The sequence below is a fragment of the Gastrolobium bilobum genome, unplaced genomic scaffold (genome assembly GCF_033153095.1).
Source record: "Gastrolobium bilobum isolate Gb01-03AN ecotype WA unplaced genomic scaffold, APGP_CSIRO_Gbil_v1 utg7684, whole genome shotgun sequence".
NCBI lineage: Eukaryota > Viridiplantae > Streptophyta > Magnoliopsida > Fabales > Fabaceae > Gastrolobium > Gastrolobium bilobum.
Window position 1 is genome coordinate 248,952 of NW_026897041.1, and position 25,624 is coordinate 274,575.

The 25,624-nt window shown below is 34.4% G+C and overlaps 4 protein-coding genes across 4 annotated transcripts; 3 read left to right on the top strand and 1 right to left on the bottom strand.

Moving 5' to 3' along the window:
* The first annotated feature begins 225 nt into the window (after positions 1 to 225).
* On the top strand, positions 226 to 7,408 carry LOC133303609 (actin-interacting protein 1-2-like). Its single transcript, XM_061503536.1, has 7 exons — positions 226 to 660; positions 784 to 945; positions 1,516 to 1,702; positions 2,584 to 3,006; positions 3,979 to 4,386; positions 6,337 to 6,550; positions 6,735 to 7,408. The coding sequence occupies exons 1-7, from the start codon at positions 266 to 268 to the stop codon at positions 6,776 to 6,778; spliced, it is 1,833 nt and encodes a 610-aa protein (XP_061359520.1). The 5' UTR covers positions 226 to 265; the 3' UTR covers positions 6,779 to 7,408.
* Positions 7,409 to 9,533: 2,125 nt separating this feature from the next.
* LOC133303605 (small ribosomal subunit protein RACK1) lies at positions 9,534 to 11,479 on the bottom strand. Its single transcript, XM_061503530.1, has 2 exons — positions 10,533 to 11,479; positions 9,534 to 9,832 (listed from the first exon to the last, which is right to left on the bottom strand). Exons 1-2 carry the CDS (start codon positions 11,406 to 11,408, stop codon positions 9,731 to 9,733), a joined length of 978 nt encoding a protein of 325 aa, XP_061359514.1. The 5' UTR covers positions 11,409 to 11,479; the 3' UTR covers positions 9,534 to 9,730.
* A 1,695-nt stretch (positions 11,480 to 13,174) lies between these two features.
* LOC133303612 (peroxisome biogenesis protein 3-2-like) lies at positions 13,175 to 18,930 on the top strand. Its single transcript, XM_061503540.1, has 7 exons — positions 13,175 to 13,408; positions 13,705 to 13,866; positions 14,025 to 14,224; positions 14,354 to 14,484; positions 16,961 to 17,088; positions 17,682 to 17,903; positions 18,366 to 18,930. The coding sequence occupies exons 1-7, from the start codon at positions 13,395 to 13,397 to the stop codon at positions 18,616 to 18,618; spliced, it is 1,110 nt and encodes a 369-aa protein (XP_061359524.1). The 5' UTR covers positions 13,175 to 13,394; the 3' UTR covers positions 18,619 to 18,930.
* A 1,106-nt stretch (positions 18,931 to 20,036) lies between these two features.
* LOC133303613 (pre-mRNA-splicing factor SPF27 homolog) lies at positions 20,037 to 23,416 on the top strand. Its single transcript, XM_061503541.1, has 6 exons — positions 20,037 to 20,386; positions 20,737 to 20,912; positions 21,298 to 21,381; positions 22,859 to 22,928; positions 23,021 to 23,154; positions 23,231 to 23,416. The coding sequence occupies exons 1-6, from the start codon at positions 20,150 to 20,152 to the stop codon at positions 23,286 to 23,288; spliced, it is 759 nt and encodes a 252-aa protein (XP_061359525.1). The 5' UTR covers positions 20,037 to 20,149; the 3' UTR covers positions 23,289 to 23,416.
* Positions 23,417 to 25,624: the final 2,208 nt, after the last annotated feature.

The following is a 25,624-nucleotide window of genomic DNA, read 5'->3' on the forward strand; positions in this document are numbered from 1 at the left end:
TCACATCTTTATTTTATTTTTCCACTCTCTCTGCCCTTTTTATCTATTTTTTTCTGTCACTTAAAATAACACAATTTTAGCACGATACTCATTTTTCCCTTGTCTTTCACAATCTGAATATCTATCAAAAATAAAATATTGAGAAGGTAAAGTAGTTGTCAAAGATGCGTTGAACGTTTTTTTTCTCTTATTGATCTACAATACATAAAGAGGGAAAAACCCAAACCCCTTTGAAAGTGAAAATTAGAGTGTTTGGAAGAGGAAGATGAGCCATGAGGTGGTGGAAACGTACTCTTGCATGCCATCCACCGAGCGTGGCCGTGGGATTCTGATCTCCGGCGACCCTAAGTCAAACTCAGTCGTCTATACTAACGGCAGATCCGTCGTTATAATGAGTCTTCAAAACCCCCTTAACGTCTCCGTCTATGGGGACCATGCTTACCCTGCCACCGTCGCACGATTTTCCCCTAACGGCGAGTGGGTCGCCTCTGCTGACGTGTCCGGCACCGTCAGGATCTGGGGCACCCGAAACGACTTCGTTTTGAAGAAGGAGTTCCGGGTCCTCTCGGGTCGGATCGATGACCTTCAGTGGTCCCCGGATGGCCTTAGGATCGTGGCTTGCGGCGAAGGCAAAGGCAAATCCTTTGTTCGTGCTTTTATGTGAGTTTGACTCTTCCACTGATCTATTTGACCATCACAGTAATCGATCGCTTAGATTCAATTGAACCTTGATCTTCATTTTTGTGTAATGTTTTACTCTATGATGAACTCTACAATGTATAGGTGGGATTCAGGGACTAATGTTGGTGAATTTGATGGACATTCGAGGCGAGTTTTAAGTTGTGCGTATAAACCAACGAGACCCTTTCGCATTGTCACGTGTGGAGAGGATTTTCTTGTGAACTTTTATGAAGGACCGCCATTTAGATTTAAGCTATCTCACAGGTATATTATGAAAAACTTAACGGTGTTATAGTCCTTTGAACTGATTATTTGTCCTCTGATCCTTTCTTTTTAGACAATGTTAAAATGTGTTACATACAACTATACTAGCACTGTTTATATTTTGCTCGTTCTACTCAAGCATATGAGATAGCTTACCCTCCTTGCATTTGTTTAGACTTCTTTGAGGGAACTAAAAACATTCTTCCTCTGAAATTTGCCTGTTATACCCTCTTTAGACAAAAAATGAAAGAAAGAAAAAAATTGTGGGTCAAGATATACAATGTATGATTTTACTTAAAATGCTTTTTAAGTGGAACTCAAACTGTTGCATATTGCTATAAATTTCATTTATTTTTATCATTTCATATTAAAAAAAGTTTTAATTAATGGATCTTTAAATCAGAATTTTTTGTCAAAAAAAAAAATTTGTAATCATATTACACCTGAGTGTCTCTGGAATTATTCTTCTTCACATTCATCTGTTTTGGTTTTTTCTTATCTTTGGTCCTTTCTGCATACTAAACTAGTCTTGATAGATAACTGATATCGCAATAATTTGGTTATGTACAGGGATCATTCGAATTTTGTCAATTGTGTACGATATTCTCCAGATGGCAGTAAATTTTTAAGTGTAAGTTCTGACAAAAAGGGTATCATATTCGACGGAAAGAGTGGAGAGAAGATCGGTGAGTTGTCTTCTGAAGGTGCCCATACAGGCAGTATTTATGCTGTTAGCTGGAGTCCTGATGGGAAACAAGTGAGCTAACTTCTGAGTATTTTTTATTGAGTATTGCAAAGACGCACATCCCCTGATGTACTGACCCCATTTTCCCATCTCTGTCTCACTATCCCTTCTCTTTGTAATGCATAATGTTGATCGTTTAACTTTGTTTTCTTTTAGAAAATAACATATTGCAAAATTTGAACTTCGTACTTTCATAAACATTTTGGAATAGTTGCCTTATTTTTTTAATATTTTCAGAAAACTAAGAAACATTTTATTAATTAAAACGCATGAACCAATCCTATAAATGCTTTGCTGAGGTAACATTTCGAAGGCAATTTATGATGCATACACAATAAACATGAAATACATTAGACTCGTTTCCAATTAGAGCAAAGGAAATGGGAATTTGAAAGAAAAAAAAAAAATCTTTTTATCTACTTCTTTTGCTAGCTTGACATATTTTTTACTTTTCCATTATGTTGCTCTCAAAGTGATGCCATATATGCATGTGTTATAACTTTGTTATGGTTTGTTTTGTTATCTCGTCTTTTGGAAAAAAATTCTATCAAGTTTAAGCATTTAATTTTAGACCTTTATTTGAATTTTGAAAGCAACAGATATTTGCAATTCTACTTGTTGATGTTATCATACATGTTATGATTGCTTGTCACTGGAGATGTTAGGCATAGCATTCTACATGTTAGATATAGTTTGCATAGTTAAATTAGCAAAATTCTTGTGCTATTTAATTTTTGAGTTTGTAGTTAACAGTTGTATTTGCAGAATTTTTAATCCCTATTGCTTTTCTACTTGTCTTTTTTGTGCAAGTCTCTTTTCTCCCTTCCCTGTAGGACTGTAATGCGCTTTTTGAGTGATGACAATCTGATCTTCAATTATAATGTTATATTTAGGTGCTTACTGTATCTGCTGACAAGTGTGCAAAAGTATGGGACATATCTGAGGATAATAATGGAAAGATGAAGAAAACATTGACTTGTCATGGCTCTGGTGGAGTTGAAGACATGCTAGTGGGGTGCCTATGGTTGAATGATTATCTTGTCACTGTCTCTCTTGGTGGGACAATATCGATATTTTTAGCAAATGATCTTGATAAAGCCCCAGTGGTGTTTTCTGGACATATGAAAAATGTTTCCTCCTTAACTGTTCTTAGAAGTAACCCTAAAATGCTCTTGTCTAGCAGTTATGATGGCTTAATAGTTAAGTGGATTCTAGGGATTGGATATAGTGGTAAATTACAAAGGAAGGAGAATTCTCAAATCAAATGCTTAGCAGCACTAGAAGAAGAGATTGTTACGACTGGGTTCGATAATAAGGTGAGTGTTTTGCATATATTCTTTGGCTAATGTGAGAATGATAATCACGACATTACGTATTACCAATTCATGTTTCTTCCAATTTAATTTGGATAAAAGATCAGTGGTGATTATCATTTGCATTTAAATAATTACACTGATTTTTTACGTAATGAAGTAAATTAATTATAGGGCATTCTTCAAGTAAAGTATGTTGGTAGTATAGTTTCATAGAAATCTCCTTAGTTAACTTGGCTAAATCTCGACTTGGAGACCCGTTAAACAAAAAGAAGTATATTTAAAAAAAGTTACAAGATACTGATTCATTTATATTTGAATTATCATCAATATGTAACATTTATGACTATCCTTCTAGTTCTAAAAAGTATAGTTTGGTCTAAAATCTAATGCTGTTATGACTTTATTTTTTGTGCCCAATATATTTATTTCTTTTGACCCATTGATGATGGAAGGACCATGTCTCTCCCCTACTAGTTCTATTGAGCTCACTTAAGTGGCAAAATTAATAATTGGTTTATTAATCTGGAGATATTATAGTTTGGCAATTGACCTTCTCATTTATGTCTTGATATAACCTAGACAGATCGATTTTGTTGCACTGATCAATATCTATTTTGTTGTTAATTATTCCTCGAAAGATATTTAAGAAATTGTTATGTTTTATATTGTGATATTCTTAGACTAGTGATCAATTTTGTTCACTGATCAATATCTATTTTGTTGTTAATTATTCCTCGAAAGATATTTGAGAAATTGTTATGTTTTATATTGTGATATTCTCAATATTAGCTATTAGAAAGCCGTTCAATGAATGACACATAGATCTTCATTGGATGATGTTTTTCATGATATGATATGGGCAAATTAGTGGTGCCCCAATTTTCAAGGCATATGCAATATTTATGAACATTATGGAGAAAACTGTTGGTTTGTTCTCTTACCCCTCCATTTCCTTTCTTCCCTGATAACCAGATATGGCGAGTTTCTTTACATGCAGATCAGTGTGGAGATGCTGAAGCCGTTGATATAGGAAGTCAACCAAAAGATCTAAGTGTTGCACCTCTGTCCCCTGAACTTGCTCTGGTTTCAATTGATTCAGGAGTTGTCATGCTGCGTGGTACTAAAATTGTGTCAACCATGAATCTTGGGTTTATTGTGTCAGCATCTGCTGTCTCTCCTGATGGAAGTGAAGCCATTATTGGTGGACAGGATGGTAAATTGCACATATATTCTGTTTCTGGGGATACACTTGTAGAGGAGGCAGTCCTTGAGAAACATCGGGGTGCTATTAGTGCCATACGGTATTCTCCGGACGTTTCAATGTTTGCATCAGGGGATGTTAATCGAGAAGCTGTAGTATGGGACCGTGCATCCCGAGAGGTAAGTACAACTATGAGCTTCAATAGTCAGTATTATGTTTAATGCCTTCTCTCTAATGTGTTTACTGTTGATGGAACCTACTTTTATTAATATAAAATTGCAGAAAATATAAATGGAGACAAGCTCCTTACAAGGATAAAATGCAGAAAATAAACATAGAAATCTCAACTCTCAGATATCCCCAATTTTTCCATAAGCCAATACTGAATTCATGCATACCCACACTACACACATTGCCTACCTTTTATCCTATACTTTAGGAATATTCTAGAATAGTTTCCATAACAAACTAACTAATTCACTAACTTTCAGGCCCATGGCCCATCAATATCCCCCTCCAAAACTCACCTTGTCCTTAAGGTGAAGAAGAGGATAAGTCATGTGAGAAAATATCCACCCGGATCCCATTGTTTAAAGCTTCTTAACCCCGTTGTCACCCCCTTTCCACTGAGGTCAGCTAGCTTCTTTGCAGTAGCCTCTGTCCCAACTCCCAACAGCACTGTGAACGCTGAGTCGAAACACTTATGCTCCTCCGATTTCATTCCATCGGGTCTGGGTGTGTTGATTCATCCCTCTTTGGGTTGTATTATTGAGCCCAACTCGCATTGTTTGATTAGTGAGAGATAACCCATTTCTGATCTCTCTATTACCACCAGCCCATTTAGACATTTAGGAGTTTTAGAGTTGGGCCATGTATTTGTGTGTGTTGAGACCCTATTAGTAAGGGCTGGGCCATGTTTTCGCAGCCCATTACCCAAACCAGCTCCATTCTGCTTACCCACAGTAACCATTCCACCTCTCGTGATTCTCTTCCTTTTCTCTTTCTGCTTCTTTTTCTTCCTTTTGTTCTTCTTCCGTTTCTTTGAGCCGCCTTGTTTGTGCTGTTGTACGATTCTGATCAGCAAACGATCTTCCCATATGTCCGCTTCCAACCTCGTCTGCCTTTTCCTCCCATGTATGTCGTCGGAATCCTGCTCTCTGCCGCTCTCCGCCATACGTCTCTTCTATTGCACCACCGTGCAAAGACTGGGCTGCAGTCCCACGATCGTTGTCTATTTTGTTTCGCTCTTCTCCCTCCTTGATTTCCTCCATCTCTAGTTTGGTCGTTGATTTCTTTTGCATTTCTTCATATTTTCTGTTTGGATTTGAGTCACTATTTTCCTCCTCTGTTTGCTGTTCTTCTTCATGCGCTTCTTCAGATCGTGCTTTTTTTTCTTTTTCTTCTTCGATTTTGTCTTCTGTTTCTTCAGTTGCATCTTCTTCTTCTTCTTCTTTCAAGGCGTTTGACGTCGTTGATTCTGCACCATCTACCACGTAAATTTCAGGTAAATATTTCTCTATGAACGCCTTCTCAAAGTTCCTCCAGCTTGCGGTAAGATTGAACGATTTCCAACCTTGTTACCACGCACTCCCTCTGAGCCCTCTCACAGCTTCCATGTACTTCTGATCTTCATTGATTCCTTCTATCTGGAAAATTTGTTCCAAATTGATTAGTCATCCCCAAGCTTCGTTATCTCCTCCGTCTCCATAGAATTTTGGAACCATTGAAAATCTGTATTTCATATTTATTTATTTTTTGGATCTGGACCAGAAGGACTCCCAGGATTGTAGGGCTTTGCTACCAAATTGATGGAACATACTTTTATTAATATGAAATTGCAGAAAATATAAATGGAGACAAGCTCCTTACAAGGATAAAATGCAGAAAATAAACCCAGAGATCCCCTATTTTCCCATAAGCCAATGCTGAGTTCATGCTTATCCACACTACACACACTGCTTACCTTTTATCCTATACTTTAGGAATATTCTAGAATAGTTTCCATAACAAACTAACTAATTCACTAACTTTTAGGCCCATGGCCCATCAACTGTGCTTTTAAATGTGTTGCAAGAAAGAAAATCTTGCAGTGATTACTTGTGTGTCCTTTTTGACACATTTCTTTGCAGGTGAAGCTTAAGAACATGTTGTACCATACTGCACGGATAAACTGCCTTGCTTGGTCCCCTGATAGCCGTAGGATTGCTACAGGATCACTTGACACATGCGTCATCATATATGAAATTGACCAGCCTGCATCTAATAGAATTACCATAAAGGCTGCACATTTAGGCGGGGTTTACGGATTAACATTCACTGATGAGTATAGTTTGGTTAGTTCAGGTGAGCATGGTAGTTAAAAACTCGTTTTAAAATTGCGCCTTTACGTTTTTACGATTTTTTTTAGTCAAAACGTTTTTATCAACATTCCAAGCGTTTTTTATTTTTTTACGATTTTTTTTTTTCATTATGATTTTTTATTCCCCTTCCGTTTTTCGGTAAAAACTTGATTTTAACTACCTTGCAGGTGAGGATGCTTTTATCCGTGTTTGGAAGATAACCCCTCCATGACAGATCTAGGTCAGTTTGGAAGAAGTGAAAGTGGGAGATATTTATTGGATTCTCAATTTTATTCCTTTAGAAGGCTTCCAAAAATCAAGACTGAATGTGCTTATCACAATATCCACAAGTTGGGGGTTACCGAAAAGACAAATGAGCTTTTTTTGATTGTTTGGTCATATCGCAAAAGGACTTATTGCAAATTGCAGACATCGGTTTGGTTGTCACTCTTGACTTGGAAATATGTTGGGGCAATTTTCTTGTGTGCCACTTTTAAAAGTACGTGCTTTTTGTGAGTTTGAATATCAGGACTATGAAGGTCCAGTGTACGTCAATCTACTTATCTTGGTTTGCTCCAATTTATGATACCGAGATTTTTAATACTTGTGTCATAGTTTTGTACAAAGGATCAAAATGCTGAGTACATTACATGGGATCAATATGGGTAGTGGGAGTAATCGTGTTAAAAGGGCTGGTAGACTAGACAACACAGGCAGCGATTCCTCCCCACCCAAATCCCTGATGGCCTCATTTGGTTTTCTCTTGAGAGGTTTTTCAATCGGCTCCTCCTGTTCTAGGCCAGATTGATTGTACTGTTTGTTTGTATGTGGAATGCATTGTGTATTTGTTTTTTAATGGAATGTGAATAAAATTTTTGGGGAAAGCTTTTATTTGGGATCTGTTTTTATTACCCAATCCTAAAACTGAGAGTTTATATTTCAGGATTCGTAAATTTTAAAATAGGGTCCAATTTTAACAAAATTTACATAGTATGCAAAGTAAAATGACAATACCCGTGCATTAAATTGCATATGTTAATGTTCCAATATAGAATGGCTAATATGACACTAAAGATGTTGATAGAATTGGGAAAGATGTCAGATATATAAGCGCACACAAACACCAAGAAATGGCCCAGAAGAACTGGCTCAGTCTGTCTTCACGCATTCCACCGCCATATAACCATCAACTATCAGCAGGTGCCTTCCGCCACAACAACAAAATTCCCCTCCAACGGCCTATATCTGCAATATTCCCTTTTACAATTACAACAGTTGAGTCGGCATTTGTGTGTGATTGACTACCTGTGATGTCTCCTATAATAAATTCTTAAAAGTATAAATAATAATGAAAATTCTATTTTTTTAATTAAAGTTTTTAAATAAAATGTACGTATAGTATGAAAAATTAAAGAGTATTTTATAACAGTTATAACTGCAAAATAAAAGTATATATAATTTGTTTACCAAAAAAAAAGTATATATAATTTATCTTTTTATATTTGAATTTAATTAAATAATATTTATATTTTCTTAAAAGTATAAATAATGATGAATACAAACCAGTGAAGGTGGCCTCTTTATCAAATGAATGAATGAATGGAGGTTGCCTCATTTTGAAACTGCTGAATGAGTGAGTTCCATCTATCTATTTGTGAGAGCAAATTAATATTTTATCCAACTAATCCCCAAAATGTTGACCAAATAAAAAAAGTACAATTCCTACATGAGCCTAACTTGAACTAAGCATGCAAATGGGCTGGGCTCGTGCTTGTTATAGTGTATTTAGTTCGGACAGATTTTCGGCCTGGCATACTGAACTGGGTGACTAATAGCAGAAACGAATTCTTTTTCCATTATATTTTTGGTCTGGTTCTTATAGATCTTAAACGTTCCAGATGAGTTCTTTTCTTTTTTTGAATGTGAGAGTGAATATATGGAGTATCAATCTCTGTTTTGCTTTCAATGACGTCAACCATGTTCCGAAAAAACTAAAAATAGACGTCATCTTAATTATAAGACAAAGGAGTCTACGACATGTAGTTTACTGTAATTGTGTGGTACTTAGGATTCGAAGTGATTAATGTGAAGTGTAATGGGAGGCAGCAAATTTTCAAACCGAGTACAATTTGCATCCTTCCTGTAATACTAAATAGAGATTCTACTCATCTGCTTTCTATGTTTAGATAATATAAAATAATCATTCATAAATACTTACAATCTTAAACATTTGATGTTACTAAACCTATTTTTGAATTTGTAAACATTTTTAAAAATAATTTTTTTTATATAACTGCGAGAATTTGTTCATCGAGTATTCACGCGCAGCCTTGATTAGGATCTCTATTATACATACTTTGAATGACTTGGAATCATCAGATCTGCCTGCGACAGGGGAAATTGCTTTTAACTACTCACAAGAGGTAATAGGATTAACAGTAACAAGAATACAATAATTTGTATTCCTAATTTAATTAGTAACCAAATTCAAATGACAATCCAAAACAAATACTTTAATAATAATAAAAATATCACGATTTGGGATTTAGCTTTAATTTATTCAAAGAAATTCATTTTAAAGATAAACTTGAAAATTCAAGTATGATGAAAGCAAGATTCTTGTAATGATCAGGTCTACACTTACAGCATGCTGCAAGAATTATCCTAATCCCACTACAAAACTTTGCAACATCGTTAATTATCAACAATAAACAACAAAAGCAGCATTGCATAAGCAATGTATAAAACCACATTTATATCCTCGGGGACAAAGATTAAGCAATTAAAATAAATAAAAATATTATGAATGACATGCAATGTTTTGAAAAAAAATTAAGAATAAAAATAAAACGTCATTTTTTAAAAGAAAAAGAAAATAAGAAAGTAGGCGACTTAGCGGGGCGGATTATCAATCACGTCATTATGATGGGTGGATTATCTCCACTATAATCAAGGTAAAGATAATATTTGTAACTTAGAGATGAACAAAGACAAGATGTTGAAATATCCATACAAATAAGTAATAACCAAAGCGAGCATTTTAAAACAAATAAAAGGCCACAAAGCCATTGATTCGGCAATCAACAACCTAAAAAACTTTTTAACAGTTCTAGGGTGAAACAGTAACTAGCTTTGTCTCAAAAATCAAAAACAGATTCGCATCGAAAATTATTGATAAGCTTTCCTAATAACGTCCAATTGCCCAAACTCTGACCACACCATCAGTATAGCCACTAAACAAAGTGCTTCCATCTGCACTCCAGTTCAAGCTTGTACAGTAGATAACCTGTAAGGCAGTGCCAAGGAAACAACAAATGAATGAACACATTTTAGGGAGCAAAACAAATAAACAAAAAACAGGTCGAAGTCCTCAAATGACGAACACATCTCATCAGGCAAAATTATTTGTCATAGTATCATACAATGTGAAGACCAACATATCCATATCCTACATTATAGCATGATAAGACTAGCGGAAGGTCCAGGACATGATCATCCCCTTGACTGAGAACAGGATACGAATAAAATGAAAGTTACAATCTTTCAAAGAAGACAATTCAATAGGGGGCAGGGGGCAAAAGCAACATCCCTTCAGTGAAAATTGGAACAAACTTAAAGCATAAACCATTCTAATATAATAAATAACAAGACTCTTACTCAAACAATAATTTCCAGAATACAATTAAAAAAAATGGCTAAACTACAAAGCAAACATCAATTCTGCATCACCTCCTGCTTCAACAAGATTCGAACCACTCTAACAAGCATAACTAAGAAAATATATATCCATTAACTTATATAATTGAAGTTTGTTCAAAACATCACAACTCGATAACAGTTAAAATTAAAATGGAAAGTAAAATCATCCAATCTTATAGAAACAATATAATAAATGAAAAAGCTAATCGATGAGCCAATTAAACAATAGTAACCAACAATTACAAATCAACAAAAAAATTTGAAAGGAAAAAATAAAAAACAATTACCTTCTTCTTGGTAGTGTTGCCGCCACCTGAAATGGCATCAGCTTCAGTCTTGAGGTCAACCTTCAAATCCTCAACAATACTCTTACTCTCCAAATCCCAGATCTTAATGCTCTGTTCAGTGGCAGCACAGAGCCAGTACCTGTTGGGACTAAAGCAAAGAGAATGGATAATGGAACCAGCATCAAGAGAATACAACCTCTTTCCCTCAGCCAAATCCCACAGCAGAATAACACCATCTTTGCCACCACTGGCACATAGTGAACCATCAGGTGAAACAGCAACAGTGTTAACATAGCCAGAGTGTCCAGCAAGTGTGTTCCTCAGCTTGCAATTGCTCAAGTTCCAAACTTTAACAGTGCGATCCCAAGAAGCAGAAACAATAGTTGGCTGAAGAGTGCTAGGGCTGAATCGGACACAGCTAACCCAATCGGAATGTGCATCTCCATCCTGAATGGTGTACTTGCACTCACCAAGGGTATTCCACAGCTTGATCGTGCGGTCACGAGACGCCGACACGATCTGACGGTTGTCGATGGAGAACGCAACGGAGAGCACGTCCTTTGTGTGACCGACGAAGCGGCGTGCGGAGGTGCCGGCGTTGAGGTCCCAAAGGCGGAGCTCACCGTCCCATGAGCCGGAGAGAGCGAACTGGCCGTCGGATGAGAGAACGACGTCCTGAACGAAGTGTGAGTGACCGGTGAGGCGGCGGCGAGGGACGCCGTAGGTCTTGTCTTCCTTAGTGAGCTGCCAAAGAATGATGGATTTGTCACGCGATGCTGTCACTATCATGTCTGAGTTATCAATCGGAGTGGCGATTGCGGTGACCACATCGGTGTGTGCACGCATCGTGCCGCGAAGAACAAGACCCTCTGCCATTTCTCTCTCTCTCTCTCTTTATTCTTGTTCTCTCTCTGTGCAGTTTTTAGGGTTTGTTTGTGAGAGGTTTTCACTTGCTGAAGATAACAATATATAGTGTCGATTAGGGTTTTTAGAAATGTGATCTCATTTTCTGGGCCTTGTTACCCGTCCAACTATTTTAGCCCAATCCTGATAACTTTTAACGACAATTCAATATCTTTATTAATTAATGACTGACCTAATTTTAAAAAGTAGAAAATGTGTGTCATTATGTCATTTTAAATAACACATCTTAGCTCTTTTCACTCTCATTAAGAGTTTGAACCCACATCTTTAAAAAATATTTCTCCACTTTCTCTCTCATGATTTATCATTTTCTCTCACTTAAGATGACACAACTGTATCCTTTAAAATGATACACACTTTTTTCCTTTAAAAAATAAGGGAATGATATTGTAACAATCAAGTTGTGTTACTACCATGTTATTACTAATCAATCTCACCGTTAGATCGATTATGTTGATCCAACGGTTATATTTATTTCCAACTTTATATGGAAATCATGACTATACAAAGATGGAAATAAATATAACCGTTGGATCCACATAATCGATCTAACGGTGAGATTGATTGGTAGTAACACAACTTGTTTGTCACAATATCCTTCCCCCTTAAAATAATATTCAAATGAAATTAAAAAAAAAAACTTAAAAATTATTATAGTTTCGAATTTATATAACAGAATAATATTTATGCAGTTAATGCAGATAAGTTATTTGCATTTACTTCCAAAACTACGTTATTTTGGGATTGAAAAATTAAATCATTATAATTATAATAACTCTGAAATTGAAAAATTAAATTATTATAATTATAAAGACTATAATAACCTCCGTTACACGGACACATGTCCGACGCGTTCGGACAAGCGTCCGACACGCGATCAACATTTGGGGACACGCGGTCAACATTTAGAGACACGCTCGGACACGTTTTTTTTATTTTTTTTAAATCTTAATTTTATTTTATTAACTAAATATAAAAGAAATAATTTATAAATTAATTTTTTTCTGTTATAAAATTTGACATTAAAAATCAACAAACTACGAAAAATTATTTATATTTATGTTATGAAATTTAAATATTTAATTGGTTACATGACTTATTATGGACTCTTATATGTATTAAATATAAATCATATTATATATATTAAAAAATTTATTTAATATCAAAACGTGTCCCAACGTGTCCCAATATGACATTTTTTAGAATTAACGTGTCGGCGTGTCGTGTCCCGTGTTCGTGTTCGTGCATCATAGATAATAACTCTCAAATAAATTATAATTACAAAAACACCATAATTTCCGTCCCAAAATAACATCATATTAGGTTTACCGCAGATAATTTATCTGCAGTAACTAATTTATCGTAACTACAGAAAAAGTGAACCCTTTATATAATTATCATATTGGATTAAAACAAACAAGTTAAAATTATATTTGATTTCAATTTTATTAAGCCAACCATAAAACTTATTGATGTTATTCGGTTGAACCTGGATCCAAACGTGCTTGTAAACTAATGATATCAGCAAACACACTGCTGCCACGCATTTTTCCCTTCTGGTTGAAGTTTTAATCATATTTTTTCGTCTCCGGTTTCCTTTTATATTTTTCCCGTATGTATTTTACTACAATTTGATATATATTTTTTTTAATTTTTTGTTTTTTTGGGTATACATACATTTTATGTTGATTCAATTCCGAAATTTCAAGGTTCCGGTACCTAAGTCACTTACTTGGAGCCCTTTTCTTCATCTTTTGTGTCTGTGTCTGTGCCCACCCCACTTGAGTTGTGTATTCCAATGTTTTCTTTCTTCTTGTTCGTAGCTAACCTTCACTGATTCTTCCCACTTTCTTCTTTCTATTGTTCCCTTTCAACCGTAAAGCAGATTTTTAAGCCAAGCCATGGTAACGGATTTTCGGTCTTCCTAGTATCATCAAAATGCTTTCTGTGAGGTAAAGTTTCGAACTTTGATGTCATCCTTTATCTGGGTGTCTCTTTGATTCGTTTGTTTCAACTTCATTTCTCCTTCTTTGCTTAATGTTTCGACACGCAATTTCATTTTTTTTAATAAAATTGTAAACTTGTGTCGATTTTATAACATGAGTTGTTTTCTATTATTCGTCTGTAAACAAAATGGCGAGACACTTGGTTTCTTTCTTTAATTGGCTGCTTCTCTGTCATTGTTCTCTATGCATTCCTGCATTATTTTGGGGGCTTTTTGTTAACTTCTTTTGTTACCGTGTGTTAGGGATTTGTGGAGGCGGCATAGGAGGAAGATTTTCCTTACCGTTGGTGTTTTAGGAAGTGGCTATTGTTTGTATAAGCTTTATGGTGCTCACAGGCATAGGCTCCATGAACTTGAGAGAGAACTTGCAGCTCAGAGGGAAAGTGAGGAGCTTGTGAAGGCTCAGTTAAGTGAAATGTCCACCTTCAATGCTTCATGTTTATATAGACTAGATAGATAGATGGATTGATATATATGTTTTCTGTGATCATAAATTTCATACCTCTCATCTATAAACCAGGAAAGCTAATGGCATGCCTCTTCTTTTCAATTGACAATGATAGGATGCAAGCTCACTTTGAGAATATTCAGAGAATTTCTGATACAATAACATTGCCTCATGCTATGCACAACTTAAGTTGTCGGATAGCTGAAGAGTTGGATCTTTCTCAGCTTCTTGAGAGGCTAATACAAGGAAAGGGTCAGCCAAACACTTTAACACTATCAGAGAAACTAGATTTATGGGGTCGACTCGAAATTCTAAGTATGAATCTGGTCTTGGCTTCCACATTTATTATACCTGTAGCTTCATCACTATGTAATTTTATCCGGTTGCAAAAATCAATAAGGATTTAGAAATAAACATACTTCTGTGCAATTTCTTTTACCCTAGGTTTTACAAGAATGGCATTGTCAGTATGGGCAACAACAATGCTTAGCTTATATACAAAAGTTCAAGTCAATATACTAGGAAGGCATCTGTATATTGATACTGCACGAAGGCTTGGAAGCTCTAATTCAATGGTAAGGACAACTCTCTTTCTTATTTTTTCTTTTCTTTTTACATATGGTGAGTTTTCATGTCTATTACTTAGGTGTTGTGTATAATTTGCATACTTTGGATATATAAGTAATATGAAGAATCCATGGTGTCATGGATATAATATCTAGATGCACTCCGTTAGTGCACCTACTATTGCCAAGGCCTATTATAGGTAGAAAAGGAAGGTAAAGCATGAGATTAACACCCCACATGAGCAGAGAAAGACAACTCGACTCCAAGTAACTATATGCACACGCGACAGGGTGATAGAATGAATGAAATATAATCTATTACGGGCAAGGAGGATTAGAAGGAGAAGGAGGGGAGGGACAAGAAAGATGTGAATAGGGGGTAGGAAATGTGTTAGGTTTGCAAAAGTAAAAATCCCAAAAAGAAGGCAAGATATAGAGAAATGAAAGTAGAAAGAGAGAGAGTAGGAGAAATTGGAATCTGAATGTATTAATCTGAAGTGATGAACAGGGAAAGATTATCCCTCAAGGGTTTCCCTTTCACAACTGGGCTAAGACTTTGTTAGCTGATCTTCCAAAATGAATGAATGCTCTACAATTACGGCGTTCCCTATTTAACTGCCTAACTGACAGCATACCAGCCTAACTAAGTAACTAATTAACTACCCCATCACTTAACTCCTTTTATTTCTATGTGTATACACCTTCCAAGTCCTGACCTCACTTGGTGGGGTCCTAACAAAATGAAGAGACCAGATCTCTGAAATATATGTTTTGAGTGTTTTCCTTTAGTCTCTTTTACAAATCTTCATCCAATAATCTTCATATCAGTAACAGTGAAGCGGTTCCATTGAGATATATTGAATAAAATAGGTTTACAGTATCTTGGTTCCTATGACTCTCCCACGTGGTTAGGATTTATTTGGTCTTATTTACAGCTAGTTCATGTGAAAGTGCAATGCATCACCACCAAGTTCTGTTTCTTGTGATTCATTTCCTCTGTTGTTAATGTCTATAAGCTCTCTCCTATGTATGCCTCTGCAAATCTACAAAGTGTCTCCTTAAAAAATTCATGCACGGTCCATTCCAAAAGCATGACTTGTCTCCAGTTTAAAGCACCAAAGGACAGCAGACATTGCACATTACCACAAAAATTCCTCATTCTCCTGCCAGAACCAAAAATTTCTGTACTTAATCAATGCAAAAAAACTCCTAGTTTTGAAGGCGTCAAGGTTCAGCAAGCACTTAAAAAAACCTATTCCGTATCTAACTGACTGCTAGACAATACATATGCAGATCTTTCCACTCTAGCGGAACACACCATTTACACATAATAGAAGACAGTGCCTTGTTAGGTGTATGAATCTTCAGCATAACAATGTTCATTAGTATTAGTCTTGTTGAATACTGCTATCCCAACAGAACACCTGACCTTTGGGCTTTTGGGATTTCCGTAGGGGTTTCTCATGAAGGAATTAATGTCTTCTGTCTGTTCATAGAATGTGTAAGTAGAGGAAAGAGGAATTTACAACAAAACACCTTATACTAGTTTCTCTAACACAAACTATTTAATTAATATGCTTAACTACTCTTTTGTGGGTATCAGTTAGGTTGTTCTGATTACTATTTGCAAAACCTCTGATTGGATAATTGATCACAGTTCAGTGATTGGGGTAGAAAAATATTATGCCAGAAGAGCTATCGAAACCAATTATTGGTGAATATATTGAAAGGTTTAACAGTTTTCCCTGAGTGGTTGGGAGCATGGTAGTTAAAATCGAGATTTTATCTAAAATCGGAAGGAGGATAAAAAATCATAAAACGTAAAATCCTAACGTAAAAAAAATCGTAAAAATGTAAAAGCGTTTGGAATTTTGATGTAATCGTTTTGATTAAAAAAAATTGTAAAATCGTAAAATCGCATATTTAAATCGAAATTTTAACTACCATGGTTGGGAGCACAAATTCCTGATAAAGGACACTAATGATAAACTGAGAGGAACCTTAAAGTTTTATACTCTATTGTTTGAGTATGAGAGTTCTCTTTGCATATAGTATGGTTTCACAGATTTCTAAGTTACTATTATCTGTTAGTTACTTGTTGTTTACTGTTTTTGTGTGGTGGGTTTTCTTTTTGTTATCTTGAGATTGCATTTGGATGAGGAACTTAACTCCAGGGCAAGGGGGGAAGAGATGGATTTGAAACTAGGTTCCGTAGTTAAAATTTAGGCTTTTGCTACTCAATTAATTGAAGTGACGCATGTGTCAAATCTCAAGGTAGATCAGAATTTCAAAGTTTTCCAATCAAATTCTTTAGGGAGTGATTCTATTGTCCTCCGATGGTTGACTTTTACTCCTTATTCAAACTGCAAAAGAACCGTACTTATTCAACTTCAATAAAAAAATTATTTTTCACCAAATTCACACAGGACATGCCACGTTGAACCTTAAAGGTATTTTCTTTTCTTCTCTGTTGATCTATGTGCAGGAAAGTGGAGATGTGGTTGATAGGGAGGACCAGCAGAAATTTCTAGGAAGTGTTGATTTTCTCTTTCAATATGGTATGCCTGCCTTGATTTCTGATATGGAGACGGCAGCAAAAGAAGTTCTCAAAGGGTGATGTTTCTTTTATTATTTCGAAGGTTAACAATTTGTGAAATGAATCTATCTATCATTAGTTCATTACAAATTTTGTCTCTGATATATATAAAAAAAATTAACCTTTTCTATAAGATATAGAACAATCTTAATTGTGTACAGTTTAGGCTGTAGGAATTTATTTAACTATCAATGGGCATAGGAATTGTCTGTTGCCAAGTGTGTGTTTTGAAACTTCCCTACCTTTCAATCTGTTTTTGACTAAGTTTCTGAATTGAGAGACTCAGAGAGTTTCCGATTCTTTTCAGTTTAACCATCTATATTGAATAGTTAATAAACTTGGTGAAAATCCAAGTTCTGTACCATTAATACATTTATGCAACATTTGAGCAGCCTCCTATATACGTTTGCAGCTAATCTACAATAAAATAGTTCACCAAAAATTGTGCCTTACTTGGCCTCTTGAATTGGTGTGAATAAAGAGAGGGAGAGAGATAACCATGGAACTTGGAAGTATTGACTTCATTTATAGAATCTAGAGATATTTTATAGATTAGTGATCTAGATTCTAGAGTCGTTTTAAATGGGCTATAGATAATTTCGATGTGCAGAAAGGAGTTGGATAGTTTCTTCAACAGTACAACACTTCATGAAACTATCACCCAGATACTCAACACGTTCATGAGCATGAGCAGTCCGCATTCCTGGGTAAAGTATATGATGCCTGCAGATGTTAAATCACATTCCACAGCCCCCAGCAGTGATGACTCAGTCCCTTCTGATGTTACTGAATTTGAACAACTTATGATGGAAGCACGGGCAGTATTACAAAGGTTTGTATTTTTTGTTTTGGATGCATTGGTTAATTAAAACTCCTAGAAACTCAATAAATCTGTGACAACCGTGTGCATGAACTCTCTGCTTGTAACGTGAGGGTGACTGATCCACTAGTTGACAATGTTGAAAACCTATTTGAGAAGGAAAATCCTAAGTGTACAGAAATGTTACAGAAACTTTATACAGAATTATATGTGGAACTGACAGTACTTTAACCAATGACATACAAGCCTTTTATATTGCTAGTGTCCATATTTGATGTTAATTGTAATGCTTGGTCTCATTCCACCAAGACTCGTCATTCTGTGAAGCAATTATTAATAAAAAAAATTATATATATAGCAAACCATTCCTTATTTGAGATTAAACATGTTTACGTCAGAGGATGGCTTATACTATTTCATTATTGAGTTTCATAAATCTCTCAAATAATTATTTCTCCTTTTTTTTTTTCGCAGTGCTGAATTTGGGAGCATTGTAGAAATATCCCTGAAGGCAGTGGTGGATACAGTTGTGGAGCTGATGGGGGCTAAATTTGGAGTAAGTGTAACTGCAGGCCTGCCGCTGGTCAGAGTGGTGCCTCAAGTTGCACATATGTGTCCTTTGCTTCTTGAAGATCCCAGCAAAAATCAGTTCATCCTAATCATTAAAAATATACAAGAGGTTGAACTTTTTTTCACTCTCCTCTATGCAAATATGCCAAGTGCATAGTGATTAGTATTTACGTTTCAAATGAAAGAAACCAAAAAGGTTAAATTTATTACATGAAAGGCATAAGACAATGTACAAAAATTTAAACGAGGTTCAAAAGAGATATAGGAGCTCAATTATTAGCATTCATCTTTTCTGTATGAAGTTTCCCTTTTAGTGTAATGAGTCTTGCACTATGCTCCCCCTTTGGCTCTAACTTGGCGTTTGGAAGAACTGATTTTTGCAATAAATTTAGGACTCTAGTTTGTTTTGTTATCAGTACTGTACCCACGGGAAAATCACTTCCTCATCTCATACATTTCTTTTATTCATGCAGTGCTTGTTGTTCTAATAATGCCAGTGTTTGGTCTTGTACATTCTACATCATACTTCTCTTCTATGCAATGAGTTGTTCAATCAAGTCCAATATTTTTCATTGCGCTTTTGTTTGGGAACAAAATGAGAACATGGGGGGAAAAGGGGCAAGTTTGGTTTAAGAAAGCTTTTTCCATTCTCATTTCTTATTTTCCTTTATAATTTCGAAAATATTTTCTTTTGTGTTAAATATTTGTACAGGAAATGGTAAAAACAATTTACTTTTATTGTTTCTTATTTAATTATTTTAAAATAATAATAAAACAAAAATGATGATATTTTTTATAATTATTAATATAAATATGGAATGGATATAGAAAATATTCCTTAAACCAAACACGCCCTGAGTTATGTTAAAAATGGGATAAGAAATTGTATTAAAAAAAGGACAAGAAAAAACGAATTTTTCTTATCCGTTTGATGTCAGGATCACGAGAAGAATTAACATGAAGAAAAAACTAATATTAAAAGTTCACCTGAAATTGTCATATATTTTGATAAAACTTTTTCTTACTTTTGTGAAGAACTGATTTTGGTACGCCTAGGCTGAATAATCTCGTATTTGTCTAGAATATATTTTTTAGGTAAATTAGATGATCTCCTCAGTTGCTACTTATACAACAAAATTGAAGAAATAGCTGCAACAATTAGCCTAAAGTGTCATGTGATTATGAGGGCAATGTCTTCTATCTTGTCCTCAATGAAAACAATGTCAAATATATGTTATTGTTTTCTCTTTCTTTCTTATTTAGCAGAGTAGTATCGTAAAGAATTTCCCTGTCTGCAACTCAAGAGAAGATAAGAATAAACGTTTAAAATATTGATGGAGATTTTTCAAATAATCTCGTAAAATCATTTTTGTTATTGTTAGATCAAAATTAAATTAATAATTTTGACCCAATAATAATAAAGAAATTATAAATGTAACATCTCTCTAAAAAAATTTATTGAAAGCAAAATATGGAAAGCCAACATTAACCAAAATTCAAATCTTTTTGTCTTACACGGTTTCTAATATTATAAGTATTTGGACTGTTGGGCTTTGGGCTTGAGGGACGCAGTTGATAAAATAGGCCAAGACATTCTTCTCTCTTCCTCTTACATCTTTTTCGCCGGAACTGCAGTTCAGGCGCCAGCTGAGGAAAACACTATCTCTCTCTGCAGCAACCGACCAACCATGGCGAATCAAAGCAACGGGGAAGTTCTGATGCTGGAAGCTCCACCGTCTTATGGTAGGCCAAGTAGTTCAGACGCGGAAATCATCGACGCATTGCCTTACATTGACGACGACTACGCTGACCCCAGGATCAAGCTTGAAGTTGACCGTCTCGTCGAGGATGAGATGCGCCGTAGCTCTAAGAAGCCCACCGATTTCCTCAAAGATTTGCCTCCTCTTCCCAAGTCCAATTTTCAGGTATTAACAATTTGGAAAAAAAAAATTAGGTTTTTCTTCTTCATTTCTCTTATTTATTTTTCAGAAACCTTGCATGTCAGGAAATGATGCTCTCAGGTTGTTTGATTTGTTGTATGTTTTCCCCAAATAGGTTAACTAACTAATAATTTTTTTTAAAAAAAAAATATGCAACTTTGCTAATAGCACTGTTTTGCTGAATCTAATAAAATATTCTCTTATTTAAAATAAATAAATATTGGTTGAAAGACATAAGCTGAAGGTCTTGAATTCAGTAAACAGAAGATAGGTTTTGGTGAAGAATGTGTTGGCCTAGTTCATTTCTGAGTGTGATTGTGCTCTCTGAATTCCAGGACTACCCAATGATTGCCAGAGAGTATGAGCGTGTAAGAGCTGGAAGGCCTCCCGTTTCTCTTGATAGGTCGCGATATGTGTTAGAAACACCACCGGTGAATAAAAGGAGTGATGAAACTGCTTGGAAGCAAGCTCTTCAGAGAGCTCAACGCCTACTGCAGTATCAGATGATGAGGTATGCTAGCATGCAATGTTAAATAGACCATATTTTTTCTCAGGTTTAAGATTGTCATGCAAGGGAATATATGTGCTGGTGTTAAAAGTCAATTGTGGGATTCATACTAAAACATCACAAGCACGGAAATGTATGATTTGAGCCACGAAATTACAAGGAAGAACTGCAGTGCAGTTGACCCTATCATCAAGAATCATCCTATTTTCAAGCCTAAGTGTTCTTCTTTACATTGAACATGTTATTTAGTGTGTTCTAGCACTTTGAAATGGGTGTTCTATCTTATCTTAAGTCCTGTCTATCGTGCAGAATGAAATGTTTATAAAAAAATTTAATATTCAGACTATCAGCCATGTGTTTACAATTGTTTTAATTGGTTGGTCTGCAGGATGGAAAATTTGGAATTGTTGTTAAAATATGGTCCTGATTCCTGGAAACTGCACAACCAACGATTGGAAGTATACCTGTCAAGGTTTGTTGATGAAATTAATGTGGTTTACGTTTAGATTTTGTTTATGTGGGTGTATTTGGTCACGGGGACGCAAAAATAGTACTTCAAGATCCATTACTTGTCCAAGGTCTCTTATTCTTCTTCTTCTTTGCAGCTATTATTTTGGCACAAATATTTTTGGTTCTTAAAAAGAAACAATTTGAAAAGGTTCAATAATAAACAGTTGAATTCTATAGATGTTACCTATGCTGCATCAATCTGGTTTCTTGACTACTGGCATGTAACACCAGTGCTTGTGCATCTTTTGCTTACTTTGTACATCGTTAGCAATTGTAGGTTCTATCAACAGACACACCTCCCTTGGTTCCGTATGACTGGCACTTAAAAATCTTTTTTTTTTCCAATTTCAATTTCTTGTCTCTATCAAACTTCTTAAGCTTTTATGTTGATTTGGTTCATGACACAGTGACTTTGTGGATAAATGAATGTTTCATTAGTAAAGATGATACTTGAGACAGACAGCCTCATATGTGCTTGAGTCATTTTCCCCCAAGTTCCTAATTAATAGATATTCAGGTCTGACTGGGTTCTCCCCACAGTATTTTGGTTACCTGAGGTTTTTTGAAGTGTAGCACTAAAATGACTTTAAACAAATTTAGTAAAGCTCTAGTTTAGAGCATTTCTTACTTCAGTGCTTCACAGCATCCATACCCTTGTATTTATCATGCATATGTTTATGCTTTAGCAAGTTTTAATTAATGTTCTGAGAGTCAAATTTATTTTATAAATGAGTGAAGATTGTCTGAATGTAAATAAGCAAGTATCAGAAAGAAGCAAGTAAAAAAAAGAACAACTTATTCTATTATGACTAAAGGGGATTACAATAGGGTATGACTATGTATTGCCTCTTCTTATCAAAGGATAATAGATAAAAGCCCATGAAATAAGGAATCCCAAAAGGTGATGGTGATCCTTAGCAAAGAATTCTCAAACTCCCCAAACATTACCCTATAGCATTCTAGGAATAGAGACAGCAGCAATAAACCAAGAGCCGGGGGGACAGATATCTTTGCCCAAATTACACTCTTTCCAACTCCTTTCTTCATATTATAGGTAGCTCCTTTGTCATTTGCATCATTAGGCGTAGCCCAAAGTTCTCTAAATTTACTAATAATCTTTTAAGGGCTGCTTAACGGCTGTACTGTCATTTTTCTTTCTTTCATTTTAATTATGAGGAACTATTATTCTCTTTGAAGTGACTTGTTTTTTCGTACAACTTGATTTGCAATAGTCATCATCTTTGCTCATCAAGTTAATTTGAACCTGTGAGTTCTTTAGACTCTGTCTTACTGGTCAATGTGTGTGTGTGTGTGTATTCATCTTACTTACCATTGTAAATACATCAAAAAGATGTAGCTTGAGCTTGATAACACCTGTTCTTTGCCTGCATAGTTCATGTTTTGTATGGCTTGGTTATAGTTGTGTTATTTATTTTTAGAATGCAGAAATTAGCTCAGGAACAAAATGAAAAGATTGAAAAAGTAAATCGTGAAAGGAAATATCATCAGGTAATGACTTTTTATCCACCCTTCTTTCTGTTATTTTTTAAAACTCTGTTAACCTTTTACTTAAAAGGCTTTTTTTAAAAAACTATTGTCAGCAAAATACCGCATATGAGCTTAATGCTTTGTGCATGCAATGGAGGGAGCTCTGTCAGAAAAATATAGACATCAGTGTTGCGTGTACTTCACTTGACACACACATAAAAGAATTGAAAAGAGAAGCAACAGAAAGGTGACAATGCTATGTAAATTTAGTTTTTCTCGGTTGATTCAATATAGTTTTTGTGTTAATTAGTTCTTTTTTTCAGAGGCTGGAACTTGGAAGCTATCACAGAAAATGGCCAATTGTCGAATTCCGAGTTATGAGATTCGTACGTTCTCATCTAGTTTTGTATCCGTAATGAATTTGTTCAGCTTAAACTTGACTTTAATTGCTTCTGTACCTCAATTTTTAGTTTAATATCATGAAAAAAAATTATCCATTTGCTCACGCAAAAAAGAAATAATAACAATAATGATAGAGTGAACTGGTGGAAAGAAAATTTACAAATTTTGCGTCTCATTAACGTGTCGATACGATTTAATCCATAAGTAATAATATATGGGAAAAAAGTATCTAATGTTATTTTAGATAATTTTGTCTAATGTTCATCGAAACGACGTCGTTTTGGGGTTGAAAAATTAAAAAATTAGAATGATAAAGACTATTATATCCTTGACATAAATTAAAATTACAAAACAACCATGATTTTCGTCCTAAAACGACGTCGTTTTGGTGAACATTAGATAAAGTTATCTAAAGTAACTTTAGAAAAAATAAACCCATAATATATATGAGTACAAGTTTATTTGATGTATTAGTTGTACACACACTGATTGCTTGCCATCTTTCTGATTATCCGTGATAACGTTTGCATGATGCTGATATAAATTTTTTGGTTCACTTCATAACAAAATTGTACATTACTCTTCTTTTTTAGTGAACGGGAAAGAATAGTTCGCTCTCTCCTCTCACCTCACGGCTCGTAGAAAAATGTACATTACTACCAAATAATTACTAATTCAAATCAAAAAATAATTATTTGCATTTATTGGGAGATTGGGGGAATTACAATCGTGATAGGGATTAGTTGGAAATCTCCTGATTTTGTGAGATCTATTCAAATAATTACTAATTTAAATGAAGTGAAACCTCGGATATTGAGTTGCGAATCCAATATGCAGTCAGATCATTTTTCTCTTTCTTTCCACTTACTGGTTGCAAAGTACAATTTGGGATAGTTTGGAGGATATGGTATGATAAAAACATGGAAATCTCCTGATTTTGTGAGATCTATTCAAATAATTACTAATTCGAATTAAGTGAAACCTAGGATATTGAGTTGCGAGTCCAACATGCACATCAGAGCATTTTTCTCTTTCTTTTTGCAAAATACAATTTGGGATGGTTTGAAGGATAAGATATGATATGATAAAAGCATGTATTATGCTATATTTGATGTGGAATAAATAATTAGTATAATAAGATTATATTATCTTATTAGGACGGAACGCAGAAAAGTTATAAATGAATAAAAGTTATAAATAAGGTGAAAGGTTAAACTTGTTGTTATTCCTATGTTGCACATGATTTCTTTTTAGTCTTTTTTCTCTTCAATCTCCCTGTCTCTTTTTTCTCCTTTTTGTCTTTTATCTTATTTCTCCTTTCCCAATTTTTATTTTTATTTATTTATTTATTTATTATTTATTTCATTTTATTTTTTAATCTCTTCTTATTTATCACTGAGTTCATATATCACAAATTTCATTTAGCTTGTATTAAAGGTGTTGTCGATGTTGAGGTTGAAGATTATATTATCTTATTTTCTAAGTCTAAATTAGATAGTGTAAAGGACATGACATAAATAGAGAGGCGGACTATTCTTGTAAGTGTAATAAAAAATTTTATATTAAATTTTGGTCATTAATTTGCTTGTATATAATGACTTGTATATCTAATAAATTAGAATCATTAGATATAAAAATGATCAGCGATTAAAATTTTAAGTATAATTTATACTGATGTAAAATAATCATGACCCATAAATAAAAGTTATCTTTTATGATATAATGTTTTTAAAAATAATTTTTACACTTTTTTCCATGGGTTTTTTTTTTGGAATTATTAAAAAAATTAGTTTTGAAAGAATAAAATATATTAAAATAAATAAAATTACTTAATAAAAAATTTGAAAATAAAAAAATTATATCTTCGCTGAATTTTTAAAAATAAATTTTGAATTGATTTTCAATAGTTATGTATATATCACAAAAAAATAATTAGAATACTGATAACAAAAAGAATTCACAATCACATGCAACATAAAATAATTTAATTTGAATTATAGCTTAAGTTAATTTATTTCATGGATAGAAATAATTATTAGCACATTGTGCACAATATTTGAATACAGATAGTATTTGTTCCTTATCCACCTGACCGTAACTTTAACTTTTATTGGACCTTATATTACTCCAAATACGTGCCTTCTTCAACAATGCAGTAGACTAGGGTCCGTTTGGATTGGACTAGTTTTTATTATTTTTGAATTTATTATAATTTTCATTTTTTAAAAAGCACGAGAATTCAAGTAAAAACGTAATTTTGCAAAATAAAAAATACTTTCAGAAGCAATGGTAATGTTATGTAGCATGTATTCGTC

What these genes read in the sequence shown, in the direction of transcription:
- LOC133303609 (XM_061503536.1), top strand. Translation starts at nt 266, where the DNA reads ATGAGCCATGAGGTGGTGGAAACGTACTCTTGCATGCCATCCACCGAG. An exon ending in TCCTTTGTTCGTGCTTTTAT is followed by an intron (nt 661 to 783) that starts GTGAGTTTGACT and finishes TACAATGTATAG; the next exon opens with GTGGGATTCAGGGACTAATG. An exon ending in AGATTTAAGCTATCTCACAG is followed by an intron (nt 946 to 1,515) that starts GTATATTATGAA and finishes GGTTATGTACAG; the next exon opens with GGATCATTCGAATTTTGTCA.
- LOC133303605 (XM_061503530.1), bottom strand. Translation starts at nt 11,408, where the DNA reads ATGGCAGAGGGTCTTGTTCTTCGCGGCACGATGCGTGCACACACCGAT. An exon ending in GCAACACTACCAAGAAGAAG is followed by an intron (nt 9,833 to 10,532) that starts GTAATTGTTTTT and finishes ACTGCCTTACAG; the next exon opens with GTTATCTACTGTACAAGCTT.
- LOC133303612 (XM_061503540.1), top strand. An exon ending in GGGTCGACTCGAAATTCTAA is followed by an intron (nt 14,225 to 14,353) that starts GTATGAATCTGG and finishes CTTTTACCCTAG; the next exon opens with GTTTTACAAGAATGGCATTG. An exon ending in GCAAAAGAAGTTCTCAAAGG is followed by an intron (nt 17,089 to 17,681) that starts GTGATGTTTCTT and finishes TTCGATGTGCAG; the next exon opens with AAAGGAGTTGGATAGTTTCT.
- LOC133303613 (XM_061503541.1), top strand. Translation starts at nt 20,150, where the DNA reads ATGGCGAATCAAAGCAACGGGGAAGTTCTGATGCTGGAAGCTCCACCG. An exon ending in CTGCAGTATCAGATGATGAG is followed by an intron (nt 20,913 to 21,297) that starts GTATGCTAGCAT and finishes GTTGGTCTGCAG; the next exon opens with GATGGAAAATTTGGAATTGT. An exon ending in GTGAAAGGAAATATCATCAG is followed by an intron (nt 22,929 to 23,020) that starts GTAATGACTTTT and finishes AACTATTGTCAG; the next exon opens with CAAAATACCGCATATGAGCT.